We start from the raw sequence: 26801 nt of genomic DNA on the forward strand, positions 1-26801 counted from the left end.
CCCAGCGCACAAAAGATTTCCCTAGCTGCAGGATCCCACTCCGTACAGATCCAAGGATTCTGCATAGTTACCCTAACGGTGCAGGGGAGGGAGTTCAAAAACTACAGGCTCTACGTCCTTCCCCAACCCTGCGCCCCCACCCTACTGGGATTAGATTTCCAATGCAATCTACAGAGCCTTACGTTCAAATTCGGCGGCCCAATACCCCCACTCACTATCTGCGGCCTCACAACCCTCAAGGTGCAACCCCCGTCCTTGTTTGCGAACCTCACCCCGGATTGCAAACCCGTCGCCACTAGGAGCAGACGGTACAGCGCCCAGGACCGGACCTTCATTCGGTCCGAAGTCCAGCGGCTACTAAAGGAGGGCATAATCCAGGCCAGCAATAGTCCCTGGAGAGCGCAGGTGGTAGTAGTGAAGACAGGGGAGTAACAAAGGATGGTCATAGACTATAGCCAGACCATCAATAGGTACACACAACTAGACGCGTACCCTCTCCCCCGCATATCTGACATGGTCAATCGGATTGCCCAATATAAAGTCTTCTCCACCGTGGACCTCAAGTCCGCCTACCATCAGCTCCCCATCCGCCCAAGTGACCGCAAGTACACAGCCTTCGAGGCAGACGGGCGATTATACCATTTCCTAAGGGTCCCATTTGGCGTCACAAACGGGGTCTCGGTCTTCCAACGGGAGATGGACCGAATGGTTGATCAACATGGGTTGCGGGCCACGTTCCTGTATCTCGACAATGTAACCATCTGCGGCCACGACCAGCAGGACCACGACGCCAACCTCCAAAAATTCCTCCAGACCGCCAAAGCCTTGAACCTCACGTACAACGAGGACAAGTGCGTTTTTAGCACCAATCGGCTAGCCATTCTGGGCTACGTAGTGCGCAATGGGATAATAGGCCCCGACCCCGAACATATGCACGCCCTCATGGAATTCCCCCTCCCGCATTGCCCAAAAGCCCTGAAACGCTGCCTGGGGTTCTTTTCATACTACGCCCAGTGGGTCCCCCAGTACGCAGACAAGGCCCGCCCCCTAATACAGACCACGACCTTCCCTCTGTCGACAGAGGCTTGCCAGGCCTTCAGCCGCATCAAAGCGGATATCGCAAAGGCCACGATGCGCGCCATCGACGAGTCCCTCCCCTTCCAGGTCGAGAGCGACGCCTCCGACGTAGCTCTAGCGGCCACCCTTAACCAAGCGGGCAGACCCGTGGCCTTTTTCTCCCGGACCCTCCACGCCTCAGAAATCCGCCACTCCTCAGTGGAAAAGGAAGCCCAAGCCATAGTGGAAGCTGTGCGACATTGGAGGCATTACCTGGCCGGCAGGAGATTCACTCTCCTCACTGACCAACGGTCGGTAGCTTTCATGTTCGATAATGCACTGCGGGGCAAAATCAAAAACGACAAGATCTTAAGGTGGAGGATCGAGCTCTCCACCTTCAACTACGAGATTTTGTATCGTCCCGGAAAGCTGAACGAGCCGTCCGATGCCCTATCCCGCGGCACATGTGCCAACGCACAAATTAACCGCCTCCAAACCCTCCACGAGGACCTCTGCCACCCGGGGGTCACTCGGTTTTTCCACTTCATCAAGTCCCGCAATCTCCCATACTCTTTAGAGGAGGTCCGTACAGTCACAAGGGACTGCCACATCTGCGCGGAATGCAAACCGCATTTTTTCAGGCCGGATTGTGCGCACCTGATTAAGGCTTCCCGCCCCTTTGAACGCCTTAGTCTCGATTTCAAAGGGCCCCTCCCCTCCACCGACCGCAACACATATTTTCTTAATGTGGTGGACGAATACTCCCGCTTCCCATTCGCTATTCCCTGCTCTGACATGACCGCGGCCACAGTCATTAAAGCCCTGAACAGCATCTTCACACTGTTCGGTTGCCCGGCATACGTCCACAGCGACAGGGGGTCCTCTTTCATGAATGACGAGCTGCGCCAGTTCCTGCTCAGCAAGGGCATAGCCTCAAGCAGGATGACCAGCTACAACCCCCGGGGGAACGGGCAAGTAGAGAGGGAGAACGGCAGGGTCTGGAAGACCGTCCTACTGGCCCTCCGGTCCAGGGACCTCCCAGTTTCACGGTGGCAGGAGGTCCTCCCGGACGCTCTCCACTCCATCCGGTCGCTATTATGTACGAGCACTAATCAAACGCCTCATGAGCGTCTCCTTGTCTTCCCTAGGAGGTCCTCCTCTGGAACGTCGCTGCCGACCTGGCTGGCGGCCCCAGGACCCATCTTGCCCCGAAAGCATGTGCGGGCACATAAGGCGGACCCGTTGGTCAAAAGGGTTCACCTCCTCCACGCGAACCCGCAGTACGCTTATGTGGAGTACCCCGACGGCCGACAGGACACGGTCTCCCTGCGGGATCTGGCGCCCGCCGGCAACACACACACCCCACCGACACCATTCACCCAACCCCCCCCCCCTTCCTGCCACCGCCGCACCCCGCGACCGCCCCCTTCCCAGGAGGATCGGTTCCCCTCCCCTCAGGCCCGACCAAGAATAAAGCCCAAGCTGAAACCGTAAGGCTCCCGGAGACGACAACACCGGTACAAGCACCACCACCGGGGCCGAGGCCGAGGCGATCGACACGGACGACCAGACCGCCCGACCGACTCGTGGCGTCGATCTAAATCAAAATATGGACTTTTCACAAGAACATTTTGCTTTTCTCCCTATACCTTCTGTAAATAGTTGAAACAGGACAAAATTGTACAATACTGTATTGCCATGTGAATGTTTTTTTTTCCTCCCAGGACCAGCCCTGTAAACCCTTACCACCATACGAAGCGTTACCCCGCCGGGTTCATTTTTGACAAGGGGTGAATGTGGTAGTATGTATTGGGGGTCATGTGGGACTGGAAGCCCTAATGTCATTGGCTGACAGATCCCGGGTCCTGGTTGGCCGTTGACCTCTAGCTCCGCCCTGAAGGCGGAGTATAAGAAGCCGGAGTCCTCCCCCGCAGGCCATTCTACTATCGAGCTGCGGGGGAACAGACACGCTTAATAAAGCCTCATCGACTTCACTCTATTCGTCTCACGGAGTCTTTGTGCATTTTCAGTAATACATGCAATCAATTGATTTATCCCCCTTCTGTAATCTGATTCGATTTGCAAACTTATAGATCGAATTGGAGTAGAATCTTGCCTCACAGTCATGTGTGTATAGGGACTACAGTAGAGGACTGAGCTCACATCCTTGCGGCCCCCCGGCGTTGAGGATTATTATGGAGTAGGTGCTGTTACCTATGCTGACAGATTGCGGTCTGTTAGTGAGGAAGTCAAGGATACAGCTACACAGGGAGGTATCAAGGCCAAGGTTGCAGAGTTTAGTTATTGGTCTTGTCGGGATAATGGTGTTGAAGGCGGAGCTGTAGCCTATGAACAGCAGTCTGTCGAGATGTTCGAGTATTGATTGTAGGGCCAGAGAGATAGCATCTGTAGGGCCAGAGAGACAGCAGGCTAGTTAAGGGCCAGTAACTGTCAGCTGACATTAGGAGATTCTTGAATGTGATGCCCTAGCCCTCCTCAGTGGCCGAGCCAGAGGAGATTATCTTGATGGATGTGGAAAAGACATTTAATCAGGTTGAGTGGAGGTACCTTTCTGAGGTTATGGAGTGATTTGGCTTCGGGACAAAATTTATAGCCTTGGTTAGGCTTTTGTATAGGGCTCCCACTGTGTGTGTCCATAAAAATGCCCTGAGCTCAGAGTACTTTAGATTGAACTGGGGTATGAGGCAGGGGTACCCATTGTCCCCACTGCTCTTTGCATTAGCAATCAAGCCGCTGGCCATTGCGCTTAGATCATCTTCTAAGTGGTGGGGATAGAGTGAGTAGGGAAGAAGCATGTGGTGCGCCTATAAGTGGTCAGTTTGTGGTTGTACATTACGGACCCTCACTGCAATGTGGAGGAGATAATGGATTTGCTCAGGAAGTTTGGTTAATTTTTGGGGTATGAGTTGAACCTTGGCAAAAGTGAAGTTTTTCCAGTAAATCCCCAGGGGGGAGCTGATCTGGGGACGTTACTGTTTCGTTCAGTCAGGACAAGTTTCCGGTGTCTGGTAAGTTAGGGCCTTACTCCATAAACCTAACTTTGCCAGTCTGATTGATGGGGTGAAGATTGATTTGAAAAAGTGGGATGCCCTTCCTTTGACTTTGGCACGAAGAGTTCAAACAGTGAAAATGAATATTTTTCCAAGGTTTTTGTTTTCGTTTCAGTGTCTTCCAGTCTTTCTTTCTAAGGCTTTCTTTGGTAGGGTCAATAAGTTAATATCTACATCTGTTTTGGTGGGCAAGACCATGTGGGGTGTTTTTTTACAGAGGTAGAGCCTGTCGGAGGGGGCGGGTGGTTTGGCACCACTTAATCTGGGTTATTACTGGGTGGCAAACATTGGTCTGGGGGTGGTTTAAGGATCCAGATTCTATATGGTGGTGGATTGAGGAGGTTTCTTGTATAGGAACACGCTTCAGAGCTCTTGCTACCGCCCCTCTCCCATTCTCTCCGGTGAGATTGTCGTCGCGCCCAGTGGCTATAGCCTTGTTGAGAATTTGGGACCACTTTCGACAGCATTTTAAATTAGGCACAATGTTGCTGTTGGCGGCAATTTGTAGGAATCATAGCTTTGTGCTAGATTTAATGTTCAGGACATGGGAGAGGGGGGTGGAGGGGTTTAGAGACCTGCTTTCGGAGGGTAGGTTTGCAATGTTGTAAGATATTTCAGAGAAGTTCCAGCTTCCAAGAGAGAATGTATTTAGATATCTGCTGGTGTGAGACTTTGTGGTAAAGAGATGCCTTTGTTTCCCCTGTGCTGGTGCCTTCGCTTCAGGATAGGTTTCTGTCTTTGGATGAACTAGAGGAGGGAAAGATCTCAGACATTTATGGACGATGTTGACAACGGAGCGGGCTTCTTTGGAAGAAGTTACGAGGAAGTGGGAGGATGGTTGGGGTGGTCTTGGAGTGGGGGGTTTGAAGCAAAGTTCTCCACCTCCTCATGTGTGAGATTAAGTTTGATACAGTTTAAGATGGTGCATGCGTGGCACTTGACTCGGATGCGCCTAAGTGGGTTCTTCCAGGAGGTGGAGGATAGGTGTGAGAGATGTTCTAGGGCAGTGTTCTTCAAACTTTTTTTCCGGGGACCCATTTTTACCAACCCGGCCGAACTTCCTGACCCACGCCGGCCGACCTTCGCGACCCACGCCAGCTGACCTGCGTAATCCACCATTTTCTCTTACCTTATTTTCTGCTGACAAAAATGGAGGAAATAGTTTTGGGTCCCTTTGGCCCTCGTACATGCTCCTCCAGTGTCAGAACGTATGGAGTCTCCATCTGTCCAAAGATCTGCATTTTTTTTCCGGTAAAATTTTATCAAATAAACCCACCACAAACTTGTAAAAAAAAAGAATAAAATTAATGAAAAAAAAAATTAAATGAATAAAATTAATTAATAAAATTAATAAAACCTCCCGAACTTGTAAAACAAAAAGCTGCGACCGTTTAAAAAACAAAGCAGCCGCACTGCGCTTGCGGGCCCCAATCATCGGCATGCGTGCGCATAGTTTTGTGCATGCGCGCCGATGATCTGGCACGCATATTCAGTGCGGCCACATTTTTTTTTACATGTTCGCGGTCATTTTGAAGGCCGCTTGCATCCGACGTTTGCAGCAGCCGTTGCGCGCAGATTTGCGCGATCGGGAGCGCCGCGACATGTGGCTCCGCGACCCTCGCGACACCCGCCCGCGACCCATCTGCGGGTCACGCCCCCAAGTTTGACAATGCCTGTTCTAGGGGACTGGCGAACCATACATGCTTTAGTCTTGCCCGAGGCTTGTTGATTCTTGGATTTCTTTTTTCGAAACAGTATCAGGGATTCTAAGGGATAAGGTGGAGCCATGCTCAGTAGTGGCCACCTTGGGCAGCACGGGTGGCGCAGTGGGTTAGCCCTGCTGGCTCACGATGCCGAGGTCCCAGGTTCGATCCCAGCTCCTGGTCACTGTCCGTGTGGAGTTTGCACATTCTCCCCGTGTTTGCGTGGGTTTCGCCCCCACAACGCAAAATGTGCAGGGTAGGTGGATTGGCCGCGCTATGTTGCCCCTTAATTGGAAAAAAATAATTGGGTACTCTAAATTTTTAAAAAAAGTAGTGCCCATCTTTGGAGTTCCTGATTTGCCGGAGCTGCAGGAGGGGAAGAAGGCGGAAGTCTTGGCCTTTGCTCCTCTAATAGCCCCGAGGTGAATCTTACTCGGGTGGTGGTCCCCGATGCCGCCCAAGGCTTCGCTTTGTTTGGGGTCTTGGCAGATTTTCTGCACCTGGAGAAGATAAAATATACTTTGAGGGGGTCGGTGGATGGGTTTTACTCCGGGTGGCAGCCGTTCATTACCTTTATTAAGGAACGGGTTAATGTCAGTTGTTAGGAGGGATGGAGCGGTCAGTTTGGTACGGTTTTTTTAGCGGGGGGGGGGGGGGGGGGGTTGCAGGCGGGAGTTGGGTTACATAGAACATAAAACAGTGCAGCACAGTACAGGCCCTTCAGCCCATGATGTTGTGCCGACCATTTATCCTAATCGAAGATCAACCTAACCTACACCCCTTCAATTTACTGCTGTCCATGTGCCTGTCTAAGAGTTGCTTAAATGTCCCTCTGCTGGCAGTGCATTCCACACATCCACCACTCTCTGTGTAAAGAACCTACCTCTGACATCTCCCCTATACCTTCTCCCAATCACCTTGGGAAAAGTCTCTGGCTATCCACTCTATCCATCACCTTGTACACCTCCATCAAGTCACCTCTCTTCCTTCTTCGCTCCAGTGAGAAAAGCCCTAGCTCCCTCAACCTTTCTTCATAAGACATGCCCTCCAGTCCAGGCAGCATCCTGGTAAATCTCCTCTAAGCCTCTCCAAAGCATCCACATCCTTCCTATAATGAAGCAACCAGAACTGGACACAATATTCGAAGTGTGGTCTAACCAGAGTTTTATAAAGCTGCAGCAAAACCTCGCCGCTCTTAAACTCAATCCCCCTGTTAATCAAAGCCAACACACCATACGCCTTCTTAACAACCCTATCAACCTGGATGGCAACTTTGAGGGATCTATGTACGTGGACCCCAAGATCCCTCTGTTCCACCACACTTCCAAGAATCCCACCTTTAACCCTGTATTCAGCATTCAAATTCGACTTTCCAAAATGAATCACTTCACATTTATCAAGGTTGAACTCCATCTGCCATTTCTCAGCCCAGCTCTGCATCCTGTCAATGTCCTGTTGTAACCTGAAACAACCCTCAACACTATCTACAACTCCACCAACCTTTGTGTCATCAGCAAGCTTACTCACCCACCCTTCCACTTGCTCATCCAAGTCATTTGTAAAAACCAAAAAGAGCAGAGGTCCCTGAACAGATCCTTGCGGGACACCATTGGTCACCGACCTCCAGGCAGCATACTTTTTAGTCTTGGTATGTGTTATAACCTGCCTGCTTACCATTGGCTGGGGACTAATGACAATCCCACAATCCTGTGGGAGTATGAGCTTCCCCAATGAGGGGGGGCGGAGAAACCATTAGTAAAGTCCATGTATAAATAAAGCTGGCCAGTTTGGAACCGCAGGAAGGAGTAAGCAGCAAGGGAAGTTGCTGCTGCTGTTATATATATATATATATTATTGTAAATAAATGTTATTACTTTGTATCCTTAAAACTCGTGCTGGATTCTTCGTGGCCCTCACAAAATTGGCGATGAGGGTTGAAGTGAATAGCTGTCTACACTGCTGAAGCCACCTCCCTGGATTTTTGTTGGATACAGGTTGGAAGTTGGTTTCTATTATACCATGCCTCTGTACGGACGTTTGGATGTTTTTGATGCTGCACTGGAAATCTGGAACCAGTACGCACAACGGATGCGTTACTATTTCCGGGCAAACAATATCACCGAAAATGAGCGCCAGGTGGTCATATTGCACACCGCCTGCGGCCCGCATACGTTTGGGGTGATTAGGAGCCTTATGTACCCAGCTGCGCCGGACACCAAAACGTTTGATGAACTTGTGAATTTAGTGGGGCAACATTTTAACCCAACCCTGTCCACGATAGTCCAGCGTTACTGGTTTAATACTGCTGAGAGGACCCCAGGAGAATTCCTTGCCGACTTTCTATCCAGGCTATGCAGGATTGTGGAGTACTGTGACTATGGTGAGACCTTGTCAGAAATGTTACGCAACCGTTTGGTTTGCTGTATTACCAATGCGGCCACCCAGAGAAAGTTGTTAGCTGAGCCAACATTGACTTTTCAACAGGCCATTCAAATAGTATTGTCCCGAGAGAGCGCAGAACAAGGAGTGCAGGACCTACAGGGAATGGAGGTGCATGCCTTGGGGCGCAACACCTTCCGTCCGAAAACGTCCCCCCGCACTCCTGCGGTACCTTGGGCGAGGCGACGTCCGGTTCGACGCTAGTGGCCGTCGGACATTCCTCCCCGAAGGGAGCCTTCTCTAGAACCAATGGATGAGGAGCCATGTCCGTGTCAGACTTGTAGGCGCCGACCCCGTCGCGGACGCCGGTCCTGGGGATTCCAGAGGCGCCGTCGTTCCGACCAAAGCTGGGACCAGCCCAGGGGCCGTACCTTCCATGTGGATGAACCTGCAGCAACTACTCCTGAGGACGTGGAGACGGAGGACGACTGCCTGCAGCTGCATTGTGTGGCCGTGTGGCCCCTATTAAGGTGACAGTACGGATCAATGGTCACCTGCTTGAGATGGAGTTGGACACTGGCGCAGCGGTCTCCGTGATCGCCCAGAGGACATTCGACTGCATCAAGCAGGGTATACAGACCCTTGCATTAACCGACTCACAGGCCAGGTTGGCCACCTACACGGGGGAATCACTGGACATTGCAGGAACTACAATGACCCCTGTTGTTTATGGACGCCAGGAGGGGCGTTTCCTGGTTGCGCCATTTGCGGTTGCAATGGCAGCACATCCTCCAAACAGTTTCTGGCAGGTTGTCTGATGTGCTAGGATGATACCCAGATGTATTCCAGCCGGGTTTGGGGAAAATAAAAGGGGCCGTAGCCCGTATCCAAGTCGAACCAGGAGCCACGCCATTTCCGGGCGCGCCGGGCAAGGCCTTACACCTTGCTCGAGAAGGTAGAAGGGGAGCTCACTCGTTTGGAGAGTTTGGGTATTATCAGGCCCGTCCATTTTGCTGACTGGGCAGCACCAATTGTACCTGTAATGAAGCCAGATGCCACAGTTCGCTTGTGTGGCGACTATAAACTTACAGTGAATACGGCTTCCCGACTCGACCGATATCCAATGCCTTGCATAGAGGATCTCTACGCGAAGCTTGCAGGCCGACTCTTGTTCACAAAATTAGATATGAGTCACGCCTACCTACAGTTGGAGCTGGACCTTGCCTCCCGACCATATGTAACGATTAATACACACCGGGGCCTGTATGAATACACACGATTGCCCTTTGGAGTATCCTTGGCCTGCGCTATTTTTCAACGTGTTATGGAGGGCATTTTGAGAGATTTACTGCGTGTCGCTGTCTACTTAGATGACGTTTTAATTACAGGGACGTCGGAGCAGGAACATTTGGAAAATCTGGAGGCTGTCCTTCGATGCTTTTCGGAGGCTGGAGTCCGTTTACCTCGCACAAAGTGCGTATTTCAGGCAAAGGAAGTAGTCTACCTAGGTTATCGGGTGGACCGCGAAGGTTTGCACCCTGTCGCAGAGAAGGTGCGTGCGATTCAACAGGCCCCCGCCCCGACTGACACTTCGCATCTTCGTTCTTTCCTCGGTCTCGTAAACTATTACGGGAAGTTCCTCCCCAATCTGGCAACTACGCTGGCCCCGTTGCACCTTCTGCTAAAGAAAAATCACACCTGGGTTTGGGGTCAGCCGCAAGAAACCACTTTCCGGCGGGTAAAGCAACAATTGTCGTCGTCTGGGTTACTAACCCACTATGATCCTGGAAAGCCTTTGCTCATCACATGTGATGCATCCCCGTATGGTATTGGGGCCCTCCTGTCCCACAAGATGGAGAACGGGGCCGAGCGGCCGATAGCTTTCGTCTCCCGCACATTGACTGCAGCGGAGAAAAAGTACGCGCAGATCGAGAAGGAGGGCCTGGCAGAGGTTTTTGCGGTGAAACGCTTCCACCAGTACGTGTATGGCCGCCATTTCACTCTCGTGATTGATCATAAGCCTCTGCTGGGACTTTTCAGAGAGGATAAGCCAATATCGCCCATTGCTTCCGCACGGATCTAGCGCTGGGCTTTGTTGCTTGCTGCATACGAGTATTCTCTGGAGCACAAACCAGGAACGCAGATAGCAAATGCCGATGCACTGAGCCAATTGCCTTTATCGACCGGCCCCATGTCGACCCCCACGACCGGCCCCATGTCGACCCCCACGACTGGTGAGGTGCTTGCAACCCTAAATTTTATGGACACCTTGCCTGTCACGGCATCACAGATCCGTGAGTGGACCCAGACGGAGCCAGTCCTGTCAAAGGTTCGGCACATAGTCCTGTATGGTGGGCAGCATAGAAAGCTCCCAGAAGAGTTGCGGCCATTTTCCTACAAGCTTTCAGAATTCAGCGTGGAAGACGTCATCCTCTTGTGTGGGACGCGTGTGATTGTCCCAGAAAAAGGACATGAGCTGACACTAAGAGACTTGCACAATGGGCATTCAGGTGTGACCAAAATGAAAAATGTTGGCCTGGAGTTATGTCTGGTGGCCAGGCCTCAACACCGACATTGAGAAGGTGGCCCAAAACTGCTCCATTTGCCAGGAGCATCAGAAGCTTCCGCCGGCCGCGCCCCTACATCATTGGGAATGGCCAGGGCGGCCTTGGGCACGCTTGCATGCGGATTTTGCAGGCCCTTTTCAAGGATCCATGATCCTTCTATTAATCGACGCCCAGTCTAAATGGCTAGAGATGCATAAGATGCAGGGGACAACGTCCTGCGCAACAATTGAGAAGGTGCGTTTGTCTTTTAGTACGCATGGCCTTCCCGAGGTGCTGGTCAACAAAGAACAAAGAACAAAGAAATGTACAGCACAGGAACAGGCCCTTCGGCCTTCCAAGCCCGTGCCGACCATACTGCCCGACTAAACTACAATCTTCTACACTTCCTGGGTCCGTATCCTTCTATTCCCATCCTATTCATATATTTGTCAAGATGCCCCTTAAATGTCCCTATCGTCCCTGCCTCCACTACCTCCTCCGGTAGTGAGTTCCAGGCACCCACTACCCTCTGCGTAAAAAACTTGCCTCGTACATCTACTCTAAACTTTGCCCCTCTCACCTTAAACCTATGCCCCCTAGTAATTGACCCCTCTACCCTGGGGAAAAGCCTGGTCACGGATAACGGCACTCCATTCACGAGTGAGGAGTTCTTGCGAGGTTCATGAAGATGAACGGCATATGCCATATCCGCACTGCCCCTTACCACCAGGCTTCAAATGGGTTGGCAGAGCGCGCAGTGCAGACATTCAAACGAGGCCTAAAGAAGCAGTCTTCCGGATCAATGGACACGAGACTGGCTCGCTTTTTGTTTTCGTATAGGACCACCTATATGCGGTGACTGGGGTAGCTCCCGCAGAACTCTTAATGGGCCGGAGACTTCGCAACCGCCTTCGTATGGTTTTCCCGGACATTGGCGCAAAAGTACGCCGCACACAAGAACGGCCGGGACAGGGTTTTTCTCGGCATCGGCCGTTTCGGCAGTTTGTGCCCGGTGACCCAGTGTTCGTTCGGAATTTTGCTGGTGGTGCCCAGTGGGTTTCAGGCGTAATCTTTCGCCAAACGGGCCCTATATCCTACCAGGTGCAAGCCCAGGGTCGTCTCCAGCGCAAACATGTAGACCACGTTCAGTCCAGAAGACTATCCCCTCCAAAGATTCCCCGCCCCCGGAGCTCATTGCTACAGCCACAGAGACCAGAGACAATGGAAGGTAGTCCTCATAATCTTCCTCTGGTGCCTCACTCCAAGCCTGCGCAGGTCGTTACAGCGGAGATAGAGACGCCGAGATGACAGAGGCAGCAGACTCTGATTCCAAGATGGAGACACAGGACGCATTAGAGGGGGAATCCTCGGGCCCACGTGCCGTGGATGTACAACCGTTACGCCGTTCATCACGGAAGCGCCGGTCTCCGTCTCGTTACACGCCACCTGATCCAGGTGTCCGGCCTGCGGCAAAACAAGTCCGACACCCTCCTTCGCCAGGGTCTTCGGTGGATTCCTTCGACTTTGGGGGGAGGGATGTTATAACCTGCCTGCTTACCATTACATAGAACATAGAACAATACAGCGCAGTACAGGCCCTTCGGCCCACGATGTTGCACCGAAACAAAAGCCATCTAACCTACACTATGCCATTATCATCCATATGTTTATCCAATAAACTTTTAAATGCCCTCAATGTTGGCGAGTTCACTACTGTAGCAGGTAGGGCATTCCACGGCCTCACTACTCTTTGCGTAAAGAACCTACCTCTGACCACTGTCCTATCAACCTGGGTGGCAACTTTCAGATCCTTGTGGTACTCCACTTGTGACTGAACTCCATTCTGAACATTTCCCATCAACCACCACCCTCTGTCTTCTTTCAGCTAGCCAATTTCTGATCCACATCTCTAAATCACCCTCAATCCCCAGCCTCCGTATTTTCTGCAATAGCCTACCGTGGGGAACCTTATCAAACGCTTTGCTGAAATCCATATACACCACATCAACTGCTCTACCCTCGTCTACCTGTTCAGTCACCTTCTCAAAGAACTCGATAAGGTTTGTGAGGCATGACCTACCCTTCACAAAGCCATGCTGACTATCCCTGATCATATTATTCCTATCTAGATGATTATAAATCTTGTCTCTTATAAATCTTGTCTCTTATAATCCCCTCCAAGACTTTACCCACTACAGATGTGAGGCTCACCGGTCTATAGTTGCCGGGGTTGTCTCTGCTCCCCTTTTTGAACAAAGGGACCACATTTGCTATCCTCCAGTCCTCTGGCACTATTCCTGTAGCCAATGATGACATAAAAATCAAAGCCAATGGTCCAGCAATCTCTTCTCTGGCCTCCCAGAGAATCCTAGGATAAATCCCATCAGGTCCCGGGGACTTATCTATTTTCAGCCTGTCCAGAATTGCCAACACCTCTTCCCTACGTACCTCAATGCCATCTAATCTATTTACCTGGAGCTCAGCATTCTCCTCCACAACATTATCTTTTTCCTGAGTGAATACTGACGACAAAATATTCATTTAGTATCTCGCCTATCTCTTCAGACTCTACACACAACTTCCCATCCCTGTCCTTGACTGGTCCTACTCTTTCCCTAGTCATTCGCTTATTCCTGACATACCTATAGAAAGCTTTTGGGTTTTCCTTGATCCTTCCTGCCAAATACTTCTCATGTCCCCTCCTTGCTCGTCTTAGCTCTCTCTTTAGATCCTTCCTCGCTACCTTGTAACTATCCATCGCCCCAACTGAAACTTCACACCTCATCTTCACATAGGCCTCCTTCTTCCTCTTAACAAGAGATTCCACTTCTTTGGTAAACCACGGTTCCCTCGCTCGGCACCTTCCTCCCTGCCTGACTGGTACATACTTATCAAGAACACGCAGTAGCTGATCCTTGAACAAGCTCCACTTATCCAGTGTGTCCAACACTTGCAGCCTACTTCTCCACCTTATCCCCCCCAAGTCACGTCTAATGGCATCATAATTTCCCTTCCCCCAGCTATAACTCTTGCCCTGCGGTGTATACTTATCCCTTTCCATCCTTAACGTAAACATCACCGAATTATGGTCACTGTCCCCAAAGTGCTCACCTACCTCCAAATCCAACACCTGGCCTGGTTCATTACCCAAAACCAAATCCAATGTGGCCTCGCCTCTTGTTGGCCTGTCAACAAACTGTGTCAGGAAACCCTCCTGCACACACTGTACAAAAAATGACCCATCTAATGTACTCGAACTATATCTTTTCCAGTCAATATTTGGAAAGTTAAAGTCTCCCATAATAACTACCCTGTTACTTTCGCTCTTATCCAGGATCATCCTCGCCATCCTTTCCTCTACATCCCTAGAACTATTTGGAGGCCTATAGAAGACTCCCAACAGTGTGACCTCTCCTTTCATGTTTCTAACCTCAGCCCATACTACCTCGGAAGATGAGTCCCCATCTAGCATCCTCTCCGCCACCGTAATACTGCTCTTCACTAGCAGCGCCACACCTCCCCCTCTTTTGCCTCCTTCTCTGAGCTTACTAAAACACCTAAACCCCGGAACCTGCAACATCCATTCCTGTCCCTGCTCTATCCATGTCTCCGAAATGGCCACAACATCGAAGTCCCAGGTACCAACCCATGCTGCCAGTTCCCCTACCTTATTTCGTATACTCCTGGCATTGAAGTAGACACACTTCAAACCACCTAAACACTGGCCCCCTCCTGCGACGTCAAATCTGAGCTCCTGACCTCTATACTCTCATTCTCCCTTACCCTAAAACTACAATCCAGGTTCCCATGCCCCTGCTGCATTAGCTTAAACCCCCCCAAAGAGCACTAACAAATCTCCCCCCCAGGATATTTGTGCCCCGCAGGTTCAGATGTAGACCATCCTGTCTGTAGAGGTCCCACCTTCCCCAGAAAGAGCCCCAGTTATCCAGAAATCTGAATCCCTCCCGCCTGCACCATCCCTGTAGCCACGTGTTTAATTGCTCTCTCTCCCTATTCCTCATCTCACTATCACGTGGCACGGGCAACAACCCAGAGATAACAACTCTGTTTATTCTCCATTGGCTGAGGACTAATGACAATCCCACAATCCTGTGGGAGTATGAGCTTCCCCAATGAGGGGGGCGGAGAAACCATTAGTAAACTCCATGTATAAATAAAGCTGGCCAGTTTGGAACCAGCAGGAAGGAGTGTGCAGCAAGGGAAGTTGCTGCTGCTGTTATATATATATGTTATTGTAAATAAATGTTATTACTTTGTATCCTTAAAACCCGTGCTGGATTCTTTGTGGCCCTCACAAAAGTATGGGGCTGGGCTAGGGAGGATGGGAGTGGTGTTGTTATTTTTGTTTTTGTAATAATGGAAAATGTGTTGGAATGGTTTGAATATTTTATATACATGCATAGATACATAGAACATAAATTGCAGAAGGAGGCCACTCGGCCCATCAAGTCTGCACCGACCCACTTAAGGCCTCAATTCCACCCTTTCCCCATAACCCACTAACTCCTCCTAACCTTTTTGGACACTAAGGGCAATTTAGCGTGGCCAATCTACCTAACCTTGCACATCTTTGGACTGTGGGAGGAAACCGGAGCACCCGGAGGAAACCCACGCTGACACGGGGAGAACGTGCAGTCTCCGCACAGACAGTGACCCAGCGGGGAATCAAACCCTGGCACTGTGAAGCCACAGTGCTAGCCATGTGTGCTACCGTGCTGCCGTGTTATCAACAAAAAGTTTTGAATAAAATATATTTTTAAAATTCTATCCTGATTAATTGTTTCTAGAAACTTGCTCACCACTGATGCTAAACTGACTGTTCTGTAATTGCTGGGGCTATCTTTACAACCTTTTTTGAACAGGGGTATAACATTTGCAATTCACCAGTCCCCTCGCACTCCCGAGTCTGGAGAAGACTGGAAGATTATGGACAGAGCCCCTGCAATTTCCACTCTTACTTCCTTCACTATCCTTGGATGCATCTTATCCGTTTCTAGTGTCTTGTCAACTTTGAGTACCGACAGTCTACTGAACTATTCCTCCTTTTAAATTTGAATCTTTCTAGGGACAGAGTTAAAAGGTCATAAAATGGCTAGTTAGGGACCCAAAAGGGAATTTATACAGTGGAGTTGTGTAAAGTATTTATTTGATACCTCAGCCATGGCCCCAACTCCACTGTATAAATTCCCTTTTGGGTCCCTAACTAGCCATTTTACTACCTTTTAACAATTTTTATGACTTTTTTGACTTTTATGATGGCTGCCGGTCTTTTCTCATGATCCCTCTTCACTTCTCCAATGTGCTTCTTCATCTCTTCTCCAAATCTTCTGTATTCCTCTTGGTTCTCAACCGTATTTTCTACCTGACACCAGTCATAAGCACACTTTGTCTTCCTTATCTTAATTTCTATCTCCTTTTTCATCCAGGGAGCTCTGAATTTGTTTATCATCACAACAAAGACTAGGAATTCCAGAGAAAACCTACTTCACCTCCTCCAGCCAACGAGAAATGGTAATAAATCTAACACTGGCAATGTTTCTCACTTCCCAAGAACAATTTTTTAAAGTATTAATTCTGCAGGAGAAAACAGAAGATTTTATGATGGTTTTAGATGTTTATTTGGGCAAAGAATTAATATCTGGATGATGAAATCTGTGTTTGTTTTCACAGTGGAACAGTCAAAAGCAAGGTAGCTGATTGCCTGAGTTGTACTCAGCCCAATAAACACCCAGAACAGGAACGTTTTATCATTTTGATTTGTAACAATGACATGTAATGCTTTCTAGCCAGTTAGAAATTCACAATTGTGACAGTTTTCCAGCTAAGAAATATTTCTGGTTCCATGGAGTCATCTAGAGGTGTGTGAATTGATGCTCTGTCATATTTAGGTCTCAAGGAATTACCAACCTACTGTTCTTGTAAAATCAGGTCTGGGCTTTTGAACTCAACAAACAACAGCTCTGAGACAGATCTCTCCTTTCTGGCTTTCTGCAGTCCACATAGAACTATCATGATTCTATCTGGGACTATGATTCTATCTGGGACTAGCTTAATGGTAAAAACTGGGCGGCATGGACTGGTTGGGCCGAAGGGCCTGTTTCCATGCTGTAAACTTCTATGATTCTATAAAACCTTATGTATGTGCACTTATTTAATTAACTTCCTACAGAAAATACCAATGCTTACATTATTTTCCGTGTAGAAACACATTTGCACTGATTTAATTTTTATTGTTATCTGCATATAAAGCATTGGTAGATATACTAGTATTATTAATTATTTCAAGTGAATACTCATTCTTACTTCTAAATGCAACCTATATATTTCAACAACATTTTAAATCAGAATAAAGCAATGAAATCTGAAAATCTTTAGAAGAATGCAACAATACAAAAGGATTGAGCACTAGAGTAGTGCTTTATGAAATGAATTGGTAGATTAAGTATTGTTCTTTTAGTAATAAAAAGTTTCATGGCTGTGATACTCTGCAAAAAATTTGAGCTGGATCATCACAGGCAGGGAGTGGGTATTACCAGAATAATAAGGGGAAAAAACAAAACCAGCCATTCTTTATACATCACCTGAGGGCTAATCAGATAATGGCACTAATAAAATACATGGGAACAGGATGGCTAATCACTTTTATAGATGGGTAAAAACTCATGCCGTGGAGACGACAAACATAAAGCAACATTGTAGACTATTCTAAAATATGATATAAAAATCTATAATTAACAGTGTAGCATCTGCCCATTATTGAAGAACCAATAGAAATTGTAGAATGTAGAACTGAAAGGCAAAGGTTTACTGATTGATGGTTCAATTTGAAAAATGGTGACAATCACAACAAAGATTTCCCTAAGGAACACTAGTTACTGTAGAGTTTGGATGTTTGAGTGCTAGGAAAGCTTGTAATTTGCGATCAAAGTCAATAGGTCTATCTTTGGGCTCTCTGTACTTTCTGGTCATCTTTGATCCAAGATAACTGATAAGTTCACAGTGTTCTTCATACTGCTCCAGTTTCTTTATGTATTTTTTTTTCACGTAGTCATAGCTTTTTGGATTGTGCGCTGGAAACAGAAAGTTAAATATAAAATCATTTTTTTGTCTTATAAATCAACACTAATTATTTTCATTAGCATTTTACATAACATATCTGGTTTAAAATTTTAATGTTGAACCACAATAGGAAATATAATTACAGCAGTCCTGGAATTAAGATTGAATAATGTTGTTTCTCCTACAGAAATGATTTCTGACTTGTGTGATTTTGGGCAATTTTTTTTATTATTACTTTATCAGAGTTACAAAGCCAGAGCTCAGAGTGTGGACAGAGGCAAACCCCTAATCCAGCTCCTTGGCTGCTCCAATTCAAATTGAATCCAATTCATGGTCCCTACAAGAGAGGCACACCATATCCAGGCATTACACCTGACCTCACGCTCACCTTCCAAAATTTTACCTGTGGAAAATGACCAATTCTGTAAAGGTAAGCTCTGAATCACTTATATGCTATGTTTCACAAGTTGGCTCTTGGATTAAGATTGGCTGACAACCTGTTGCATGTTACAAAATAACTTCAGCTTTTGCCTGGCAGATATTCAGTGTGTTATGTGACCTAACAAGTTGCTTACAAATATCAGAAAAAACTACAAACTTACAAAAAACAGATTATAGTTTTTAAAAACGGATTAACTTTTTAAAAAACGGATTATAGTGTTAAAGTATTTTCTTAAGCTGCGCTATCTGTTGTGTAATCGTGGTTGACTGCAACATCTCTCAGCTACAGGTACTGTTGACACATTGCTCCATTAAAAAAAAGGTTATGTAACCCTGTTTATGTGTTCCGTTGCTGAAGAATGATTCCTTCTTGCCTTGGGAACAAAGATTGTATAAATTGGTATCAGGTGCATTTGTATATTCATTAACATGTGATTTACCAGAAAGCTGCAGGACAACTCTCAAATTTATAATGAATAATGCACATTTCTTTCATTATTAACATGGCAAGCATTACGGGGAGGTGGTGGCATAGTGGTATTATCGCTGAACTAGTAATCCAGAAACCAAGGGTACTGATCTGGGGACACGGGTTTGAATCGCACCACAGCAGGTGATGGAAATTAAGCTCAATAAAAAATCTGGAATTGAAAAGTCTCATGCTGACCATAAAACCATTGTCAACTGTCAGAAAAACCCATCCGGTTCACTAATGTCCTTTAGGGAAGGAAATGTGCTATCCTTACCTGGTCTGGCCTACGTGTCACTCCAGACCCACAGCAATGTGGTTGACTCTTAACTACCCCCTCAAGGGCAATTAGGGATGGGCAATAAATGCTGGCACAGACGTCGCCCACTTCCCATGAACAAATAAACAAATAGATAATCTGAATAAATTAATAATTTTAATCTCCAAATTGGACAGGAATAGATACCCTTCAAATATGCAGAGTTTCCAATGATATCTAATGCAATTTGTTACCTTTCAGATGATAGGAAATGTAGAGAAGTGCAGATTTCTTCACACTTAAGAAGGGATATTTTGGCTTCAGACAACCTACAGCTGTCAATGCTTTAATTATTGATAATGCCACACCCTAGGAAACATCAATTTTAGATAATAAGTATTGATGTCATTTAGTTTTCTACTTGTACAGATCAAACATATCACTGATACAGTAAGATTTTAAAAATAGTATGATGTTCATGCATCAGGATGCACTGGAATTTAACCCTGAAAAGTATGAGAAGATACACTTTGGAAGGAGTAATTTGACAAGGAAATATTCAATGAACTGCATGACATTGACTGTCTGTTTGGAGTTTGCACATTCTTCCCGTCTCTGCGTGGGTTTCCTCCGGGTGCTCTGATTTTGTTCCACAGCCCAAAGACGTGCAGGTTAGGTGGATTGGTTATGCTAAATTGCCCATAGGTGGGGTTATGGAGGTAGGGTGGGCCAAGTGTTGGTAAATGGGATTAGGTAAGTAGGTCAGGTGTTTTTCATGTGTTGGTGCAGACACGCTGGGCCATCGGGTCATGGGCCATCTTCTGCACTGTGTGATTCTGTTGTCAGGTGTTTTACTGCATTTTGAACCATGGGCTTATACGAAGATATGCTCTTAGAATAACTGAAATGTTTAAAGATGAACAGGAAATCTGTAGAGATGATTATAACATATACAATTGCAAATATACTTATTATGTTCTGTAAAGCAAACATCATATACCAGTGAGACATTCTTTTAACTGACGGAATGTAAGTGAGACTATGGTCAGAATATAATGATCATGCCATATTTATGTGAGACTTAAATACAAATAGCAAAATATGGCATCAACAACTTACATTTATATAGTGCCTTTAACATAGAAAAGTGTCCTAAGTGACCTCACAGAGGAACTATCGGTCAAAATCACCTCTGAGCCAAAAGACATATTAAGATGTGTTATCAGCCGCAGCAGCTTGAGCCCCAGGGTTTGGAGCTTGAACAGGAGCTGGTGTTACTGTACATCCAGCATGTTTCTGGATGTGGTCACTCTGCAGCTTAAGGGTGCATAGCAAGGAAATACACTCAGTTTAGGGCAATTAGTGATACCCACACCATGTGAAAGAATAAAAAAAGAAACTCATATTTAACTAACTTAATTGATTTCTTGATGAGGTAACAAAGAGAGACAGTGGAATATCACATTCTTTTTCCAGATAGGAACATATCAAAGGCATGAAAGCCATACAGAAACTAACTTGTCATCTCCTGTGGAGATAATGGAAGCTGATTATCCTCTCAGCAGGAATCATATCCTGTAAGCCAGGACTGGTTGTAGATTTATGCCTTCCAGGAATATACAAAATACTAGGTTAAAAGCTGCAAAACTTGGTGGTTGTGGAGTGGTGCTGGTTGTGTCAGAGTGTGTGACACAGAAACAAAACAACAGCAGAGTTCACAGAATCATAGAAAAATACAGTGCAGAAAAGGCCGTTCGGCCCACTGAGTCTGCACTGCCACATGAAAGGTTCCTGATCTGCCCATCCTAATCCCATTTGCCAGTACTTGGCCAATAGCCCCAATAGGGGCTTTTCAAAGTAATTTCATTGAAGCCTACTTGTGACAATAAGCATTTATTATTATTATTATTAATAGCCTCGACTGTTAAGACGTGCCAAGTGCTCATCCAGGTACTTTTAAAAGGATGTGAGGCAACCTGCCTCTACCACCCTCCCAAGAATTCGCCCCTGTCTTGGATGGTAGGTAAAAATACAAATCTTGCTCTCTCTCTGATTGTTGAAGAAAGCCAAGTCAGCAAATCTACAGATGAAAAGGGAGACAGACAACACCTCAAACTGCAGGAAGTTGGCATTTTGAATTAACTATTCAACTGCCGAAGTCAGTGCTGCTGGAAACACGAATCTCAATGGTCACAACATTTCACCATCTACTCCTCATGGACAAGTCAGAAACTGATTAGTATATTTCTTTAAACATAAAATTTCGGTCTCAGTTCTCATTTCTGATCTGTGTGAAAGTATGTACATGTGTTTTATCATTTTTCATGTGTTTAGTAGCTAATAAACTCACTCTTTAACTCAAGATAGTGTGGTTAAATAATTTCCTTTTGGAAGGTAAATCTATTGGGCTGGGATAGATATCCACAAGGGAAGGGATTCTTTTTGAAGTAATCTTGTTGCGACAAACCAAAGGGGGCGGGGTTGAATAAAGGGAGGGAGTCAGTTCATCCCTCCTCACACTGGGACACAGCAATTCGGGGGTATCCCATCCAGAATTTAACAAATTTAGGGACCTTGTCCAGGATATCAGATTTCGGGAACTTGCTTGGGAACTGGATATAACAAATTGGGGGCTCGTGGCCAGCATTGATCCCACAGAAGGATTTAGAGAGCGGAAAGTAAACTGTTCCTTTGAAACCATTTTAAGGAACTGTAAAATAGCTTTCTTGGGTCTGTACTAGTGATGTGCAAAAATGTTTACTTTTGATGCCAGTCCTTTTCCAGAAGAACCAGAGAAAGTTACTTTTGAGGATTTAAAAGTTCCATCCATCGAGTTAAAAGATTTAGTGAGGTACTTAGGATTACAATTTTGCCCGAAAGACAGAATACACAAAATTTTAAAAGGGTGGCCAATGGTTTACAGGTGGCATTTGAGGACAATTACATGGATGGCATAGCGGTAGAGAGATTAAAATTGTAGTGGAAATTAGAATTTCCAGGACAGAGAGAGAAGGAAAAGGAATTTTAACTAAAACTGCTCGAACTGAGAAGGCAACATTAGCTCAGACTTAAGGGTTGTGGCAACCTGGTTCACTCATTTAATCTCTAAGTTTGATGAAGCAGATATGGAAGCCTTCTTTATCTCTTTCGAGCAGTTAGCACAGCATTTAAAGTGGCCAGTCCAATATTGGTCCTTATGAGTGCAGAGTAAGCTTTGGACCATAAGACCATAAGGCATAGGAGCAGAATTAGGCCACTCAGCCCATCGAGTCTGTTCCACCATTCAATCATGGCTGATATTTTTCTCATCCCCATTCTCCTGCCTTCTCCCTATAACCCCTGAATCCCTTATTAATCAAGAAGCTATCTATCTCTGCTTAAAGACACACAGTGATTTGACCTCCACAGCCTTCTCCGGCAAAGAGTTCCACAGATTTACCTATCTCTGGCTGAAGAAATTCCTCCTCATCTCTGTTTTAAAGGAGCATCCCTTTAGTCTGAGATTGTGTCCTCTGGTTCTAGTTTTTCCTAAAAATGGAAACATCCTCTCCACATTCACTCTATCCAGGCCTCACAGTATCCTGTAAGTTTCAATAAGATCCCCCCTCATCCTTCTAAACTCCAATGAGTACAGACCCAGTGTCCTCAACCGTTCCTCATACGACAAGCTCTTCATTCCAAGGATCATTCTTGTAAACCTCTTCTGGTCCCTTTCCAAGGCCAGCACATCGTTCCTAAGATACAGGGTCCAAAACTGCTCACAATACTCCAAATGGGGTCTGGCCAGAGCCTTATACTGCCTCAGAGGTACATCCCTGGTCTTGTATTTTAGCCCTCTTGACATGAATACTCACATTACATTTGCCTTCCTAACTGCCGACTGAACCTGTATGTTAACCTTAAGAGAATCATGAACAAGGACTCCCAAGTCCCTTTGTTACCAGACTCCTAAACGACCCTCTTATGGACTGACCTGATTAACACTACACCCGTGTATGCTTCACCCAATATTATGTAGTTACATTGTGTCCCTTGTGTTGCCCTATTATATATTTTCTTTTCATGTACTTAATGATCTGTTGAGCTGCTCGCAGAAAAATACTTTCACAATACACAATATCCAATCCAATCCAATCCTTTGTGCTTCTGATTTCCTAAGCATTTCTCCATTTAGAAAATAGTCTATGCCTCCATTCCTCCTTCCAAAGTGCATAACCTCACACTTTTCCACATTGTATTTCATCTGTCACTTCATTACCCACTCTGCTAGCCTGTCCAAATCCTTCTGCAGCCCCCCCCCCTGCTTCCTCAATACTACCTGTCCCTCTACAGATCTTTGTATCATCTGCAAACTTAGCAACAGTGCCTTCAGTTCCTTCTTCCAGATCATTAATGTATATTGTGAAAAGTTGTGGTCCCAGCACCGACCCCTGAGGCACACCACTAGTCACTGGCTGCCATCCTGAAAAAGACCCCTTTATCCCCACTCTCTGCCAGTCAGCCAATCCTCTTTCCATGCCAGGATCTTACCCTTAACCATGGGCTCTAAACTTATTTCACAGTCTCCTTAGTGCAACTTGTCAAAGGCCTTTTGGAAATCTAAATAAATCACATCCACTGGTTCTCCTTTGTCTAACTTCCTTGTTACCTCCTCAAAGAACTCTAACAGATTCGTCAAGGAAAGCTCATGAGATTTACTCCCTCTTGCCTGAGGAAAGCCACAGACTATGCAACAGTAAAAAGAGCAATTTTAAGTCCGTACCAGTTAGTGCCAGAGGTACCATTTGAAATTTTGTATCCTCAGGAAATGGTCTGACCTTGATCAGACCTACCTGGAATTTGAAAGTCTTAAACAACTTGCTTTTGACGAGCGGGCACTTAAAAACTGAAGCCACTTATGAAATTTCCCATGAAATAATTCTTGAGTTTAAAAACTCCATACCCTTTCCAATAACAACGTAGAGGAGCAGAGGGTCACAGGGGCCAGGGAGACAGCCACACTGGCCAATAATTATGGGGTTATTTGCAAACTCTTGGCCAGAATTTTACATGTAACGGGTGGCTGCTAACCTGACTCTGATGCGCACAAAATCGTGTGAAAAAACATTGGGTACGCAGCCAGCGTCATCGCACACTTGAGCGATATTTTGGTCAGCCGGCGTGAGATAGTTAAAAGGATTAAAAGGACAATTGACCTGAATTTACTTTGCCTGTGCGATTTTCTGGTCAGTGCACAGGCAACATGGGCAGGCAGCCAATCCGTTTTTGACAATTTGTCATCCAATGGTGGGATAAAAGGAGGCAGTAGCAAAGGCAGGGTGAGTTGGTAGGAGTTAGTGAGTGTTTTCCTGTGAGGTTTTTGCATGTTTTCTGGACTTTTCAAGACATTTCAGTCTTGTACGATCTGTTTGAGAATTTCAACCCATTGGCACCAATAGTACATGGGTCAGCAGATGGATATTGTTTACTCAGCAGGGAGCACTTTCTCTGAGGAGGGAAAGAGGGGTGGAAGAGAAAGGAAGCCAGGTGGACGGAGGCATCACCTCTGAGGAAAGGCACAGGCACAGGGTGTACAGGGCCAGCAGACTGGGCAAGGAGGATGGGCCTGCAAAGATGCCACTATCCAGCTGCCAGGGTGTACAGGCAGTGATCCAAATACTGGACAAGGAGGACACTCAAGCCGATGCACTTGCCTCAAAGGAAGAATCCAATGATGACTCTGATGGGGAGCTCGGGCAGACACAGGGTGTGGACAAGGAGCCAGATTTGAGGAACCTTCTAGGAGGCAGGGGCACATGATTTAACTCTCCTTCAGCTGGGTTGCCAAGGCTTTCAAAGAACAAAGAAAAGTACAGCACAGGAACAAGCCCTTCGGCCCTCCAAGCCAGCGCTGCCCATGCTGCCCATCTAAACTAAAACCTCTACACTTCCGGGGTCCGTATCCCTCTATTCCCATTCTATTCATGTATTTGTCAAGACGCCCCTTAAACGTCACTATCGTCGCTGCTTTCACCACCTCCTCCGGCAGTGAGTTCCAGGCACCCACTACCCTCTGTGTAAAAATCTTCCCTTGCATATCTCCTCTAAACTTTGCCCCTCGCATCTTAAACCTATGTCTCCTAGTAATTGGCTCTTCCAACCTGGGAAAAAGCTTCTGTCTATCCACTCTGTCCAAGCCCCTCATAATTTTGTAGACTTCTATCAGGTCGACCCTCAATCTCCGTCATTCCAGTGAGAACAAACCAAGTTTAGTCAACTTGTCCTCATAGCTAATGCTTCTGTATCCTCTCTTTCCTTCTGAGTCCAAGGACACTGTATCCTTCGCAAACATTTCAGAAAATACCCATGCCATGACCCCAGTGTCACCTGTTATGGGCCAGGGTTTAGAGAACCCCAAATTGTATCATGGAGTTCACCTGACCCACAACGTTTACTAGATTGTGGTATGGGGAGCACACGGCCCACTCTGCAGGTGTGGTACAGCAGAAATGGAAAAGTATTTTTTAAAGCAAAACAATGTTTATTATATGAACTCAAGTTAACCTTTTTAAAACATACAGTGAACATCTTAGCAACCATTAATTCAAATACAACCCCCAAAGAATACAACACTAAGTAAACCTTTAAGCTTTCCTTTTTAACATCCATACAACTTAAAAACAAAACCTTTATCAGAAGCACATCAGGTTAAAGTCACTACTAAAAACATTTATAATTCTGAATTCACTAAATGATCAAGAGATAGTCCAAGTACACCTGCTTGGTCTGGCTTCAGCTCCAACCCTGAAAACGAAACTACAACACACCCTGCATCCTGCTCAAAAACAAAAGTAAAAAGCTGACAGACAGCCCAGCTCCACCCACTCTCTGACATCACTGCAGTAGTAAACACCCATTTCTTAAAGGTATTCTCACTGCAGATGTTTATATACACACCCATTTATAAACACCCATTTCTTAAAGGTACTCTCACATGACACACCTCAGAACCTCTGTTATAAAGTCTGTTGCCCCTGCCATCTATCGCAAGGCCTACACTTATGGAAAATTAGAACACTCAGAGCATTGGCACAAAATCTTGAATTATCTTTATAACAAAGATGCAATCAAAGTACAAAATATAAACAGTTTGTTTTGTTACATCAAAACAAAACACTGCATTGAGGAAAACCTGTCACCTGTGAAAACAGTACTCACGGTGACTTAGAATCATAGAATCATAGAATTTACAGTGCAGAAGGAGGCCATTCGGCCCATCGAGTCTGCACCGGCTCTTGGAAAGAGCACCCTACCCAAGGTCAACACCGCCACCCTATCCCCATAACCCAGTAACCCCACCCAACACTAAGGGCAATTTTGGACACGAAGGGCAATTTATCATGGCCAATCCACCTAACCTGCACATCTTTGGACTGTGGGAGGAAACCGGAGCACCCGGAGGAAACCCACGCACACACGGGGAGGATGTGCAGACTCCGCACAGACAGTGACCCAAGCTGGAATCGAACCTGGGACCCTGGAGCTGAGAAGCAATTGTGCTATCCACAAGGCTACCGTGCTGCCCATAAACATATGTTTGCAAGTGCTATAGCTTGATGCTCCCCCTGCTGATAGCGGTATTGGAGGCCAATTGCTGACTCTGCTGTCATGTTGGCCCTGATGCCCTTGGTGGTCGTTCTCTGGCTGGCGGGGCCTGAGTAATCTCCGTCTGGGAGGGTGTACACAGCAACATGCCTGGGCATCCTCAGTCGTCACGACCTCTGAAGATAGGGCTTTGACTGGCAGAGAGACAGAGGA

General features: G+C 46.7%; 1 protein-coding gene across 3 annotated transcripts in view; it reads right to left on the reverse strand.

Moving 5' to 3' along the window:
- Nucleotides 1–16386: 16386 nt before the first annotated feature.
- The window catches only part of ak9 (adenylate kinase 9), a 544334-nt gene continuing 533919 nt past the window's right edge, over nt 16387–26801 (reverse strand). For all 3 annotated transcript variants that reach the window (XM_072499993.1, XM_072499992.1, XM_072499994.1), the window contains exons 38-39: nt 19259–19373; nt 16387–17846 (exon numbers count right to left, since the gene is read on the reverse strand). In XM_072499993.1, the coding sequence (XP_072356094.1) occupies nt 17635–17846; nt 19259–19373 (327 nt within the window). In that variant the 3' untranslated portion in view covers nt 16387–17634. The remainder of the gene's footprint in view (nt 17847–19258; nt 19374–26801) is intronic.

The sequence above is a fragment of the Scyliorhinus torazame genome, chromosome 4, assembly GCF_047496885.1.
Source record: "Scyliorhinus torazame isolate Kashiwa2021f chromosome 4, sScyTor2.1, whole genome shotgun sequence".
Classification (NCBI taxonomy): Eukaryota; Metazoa; Chordata; class Chondrichthyes; order Carcharhiniformes; family Scyliorhinidae; genus Scyliorhinus; species Scyliorhinus torazame.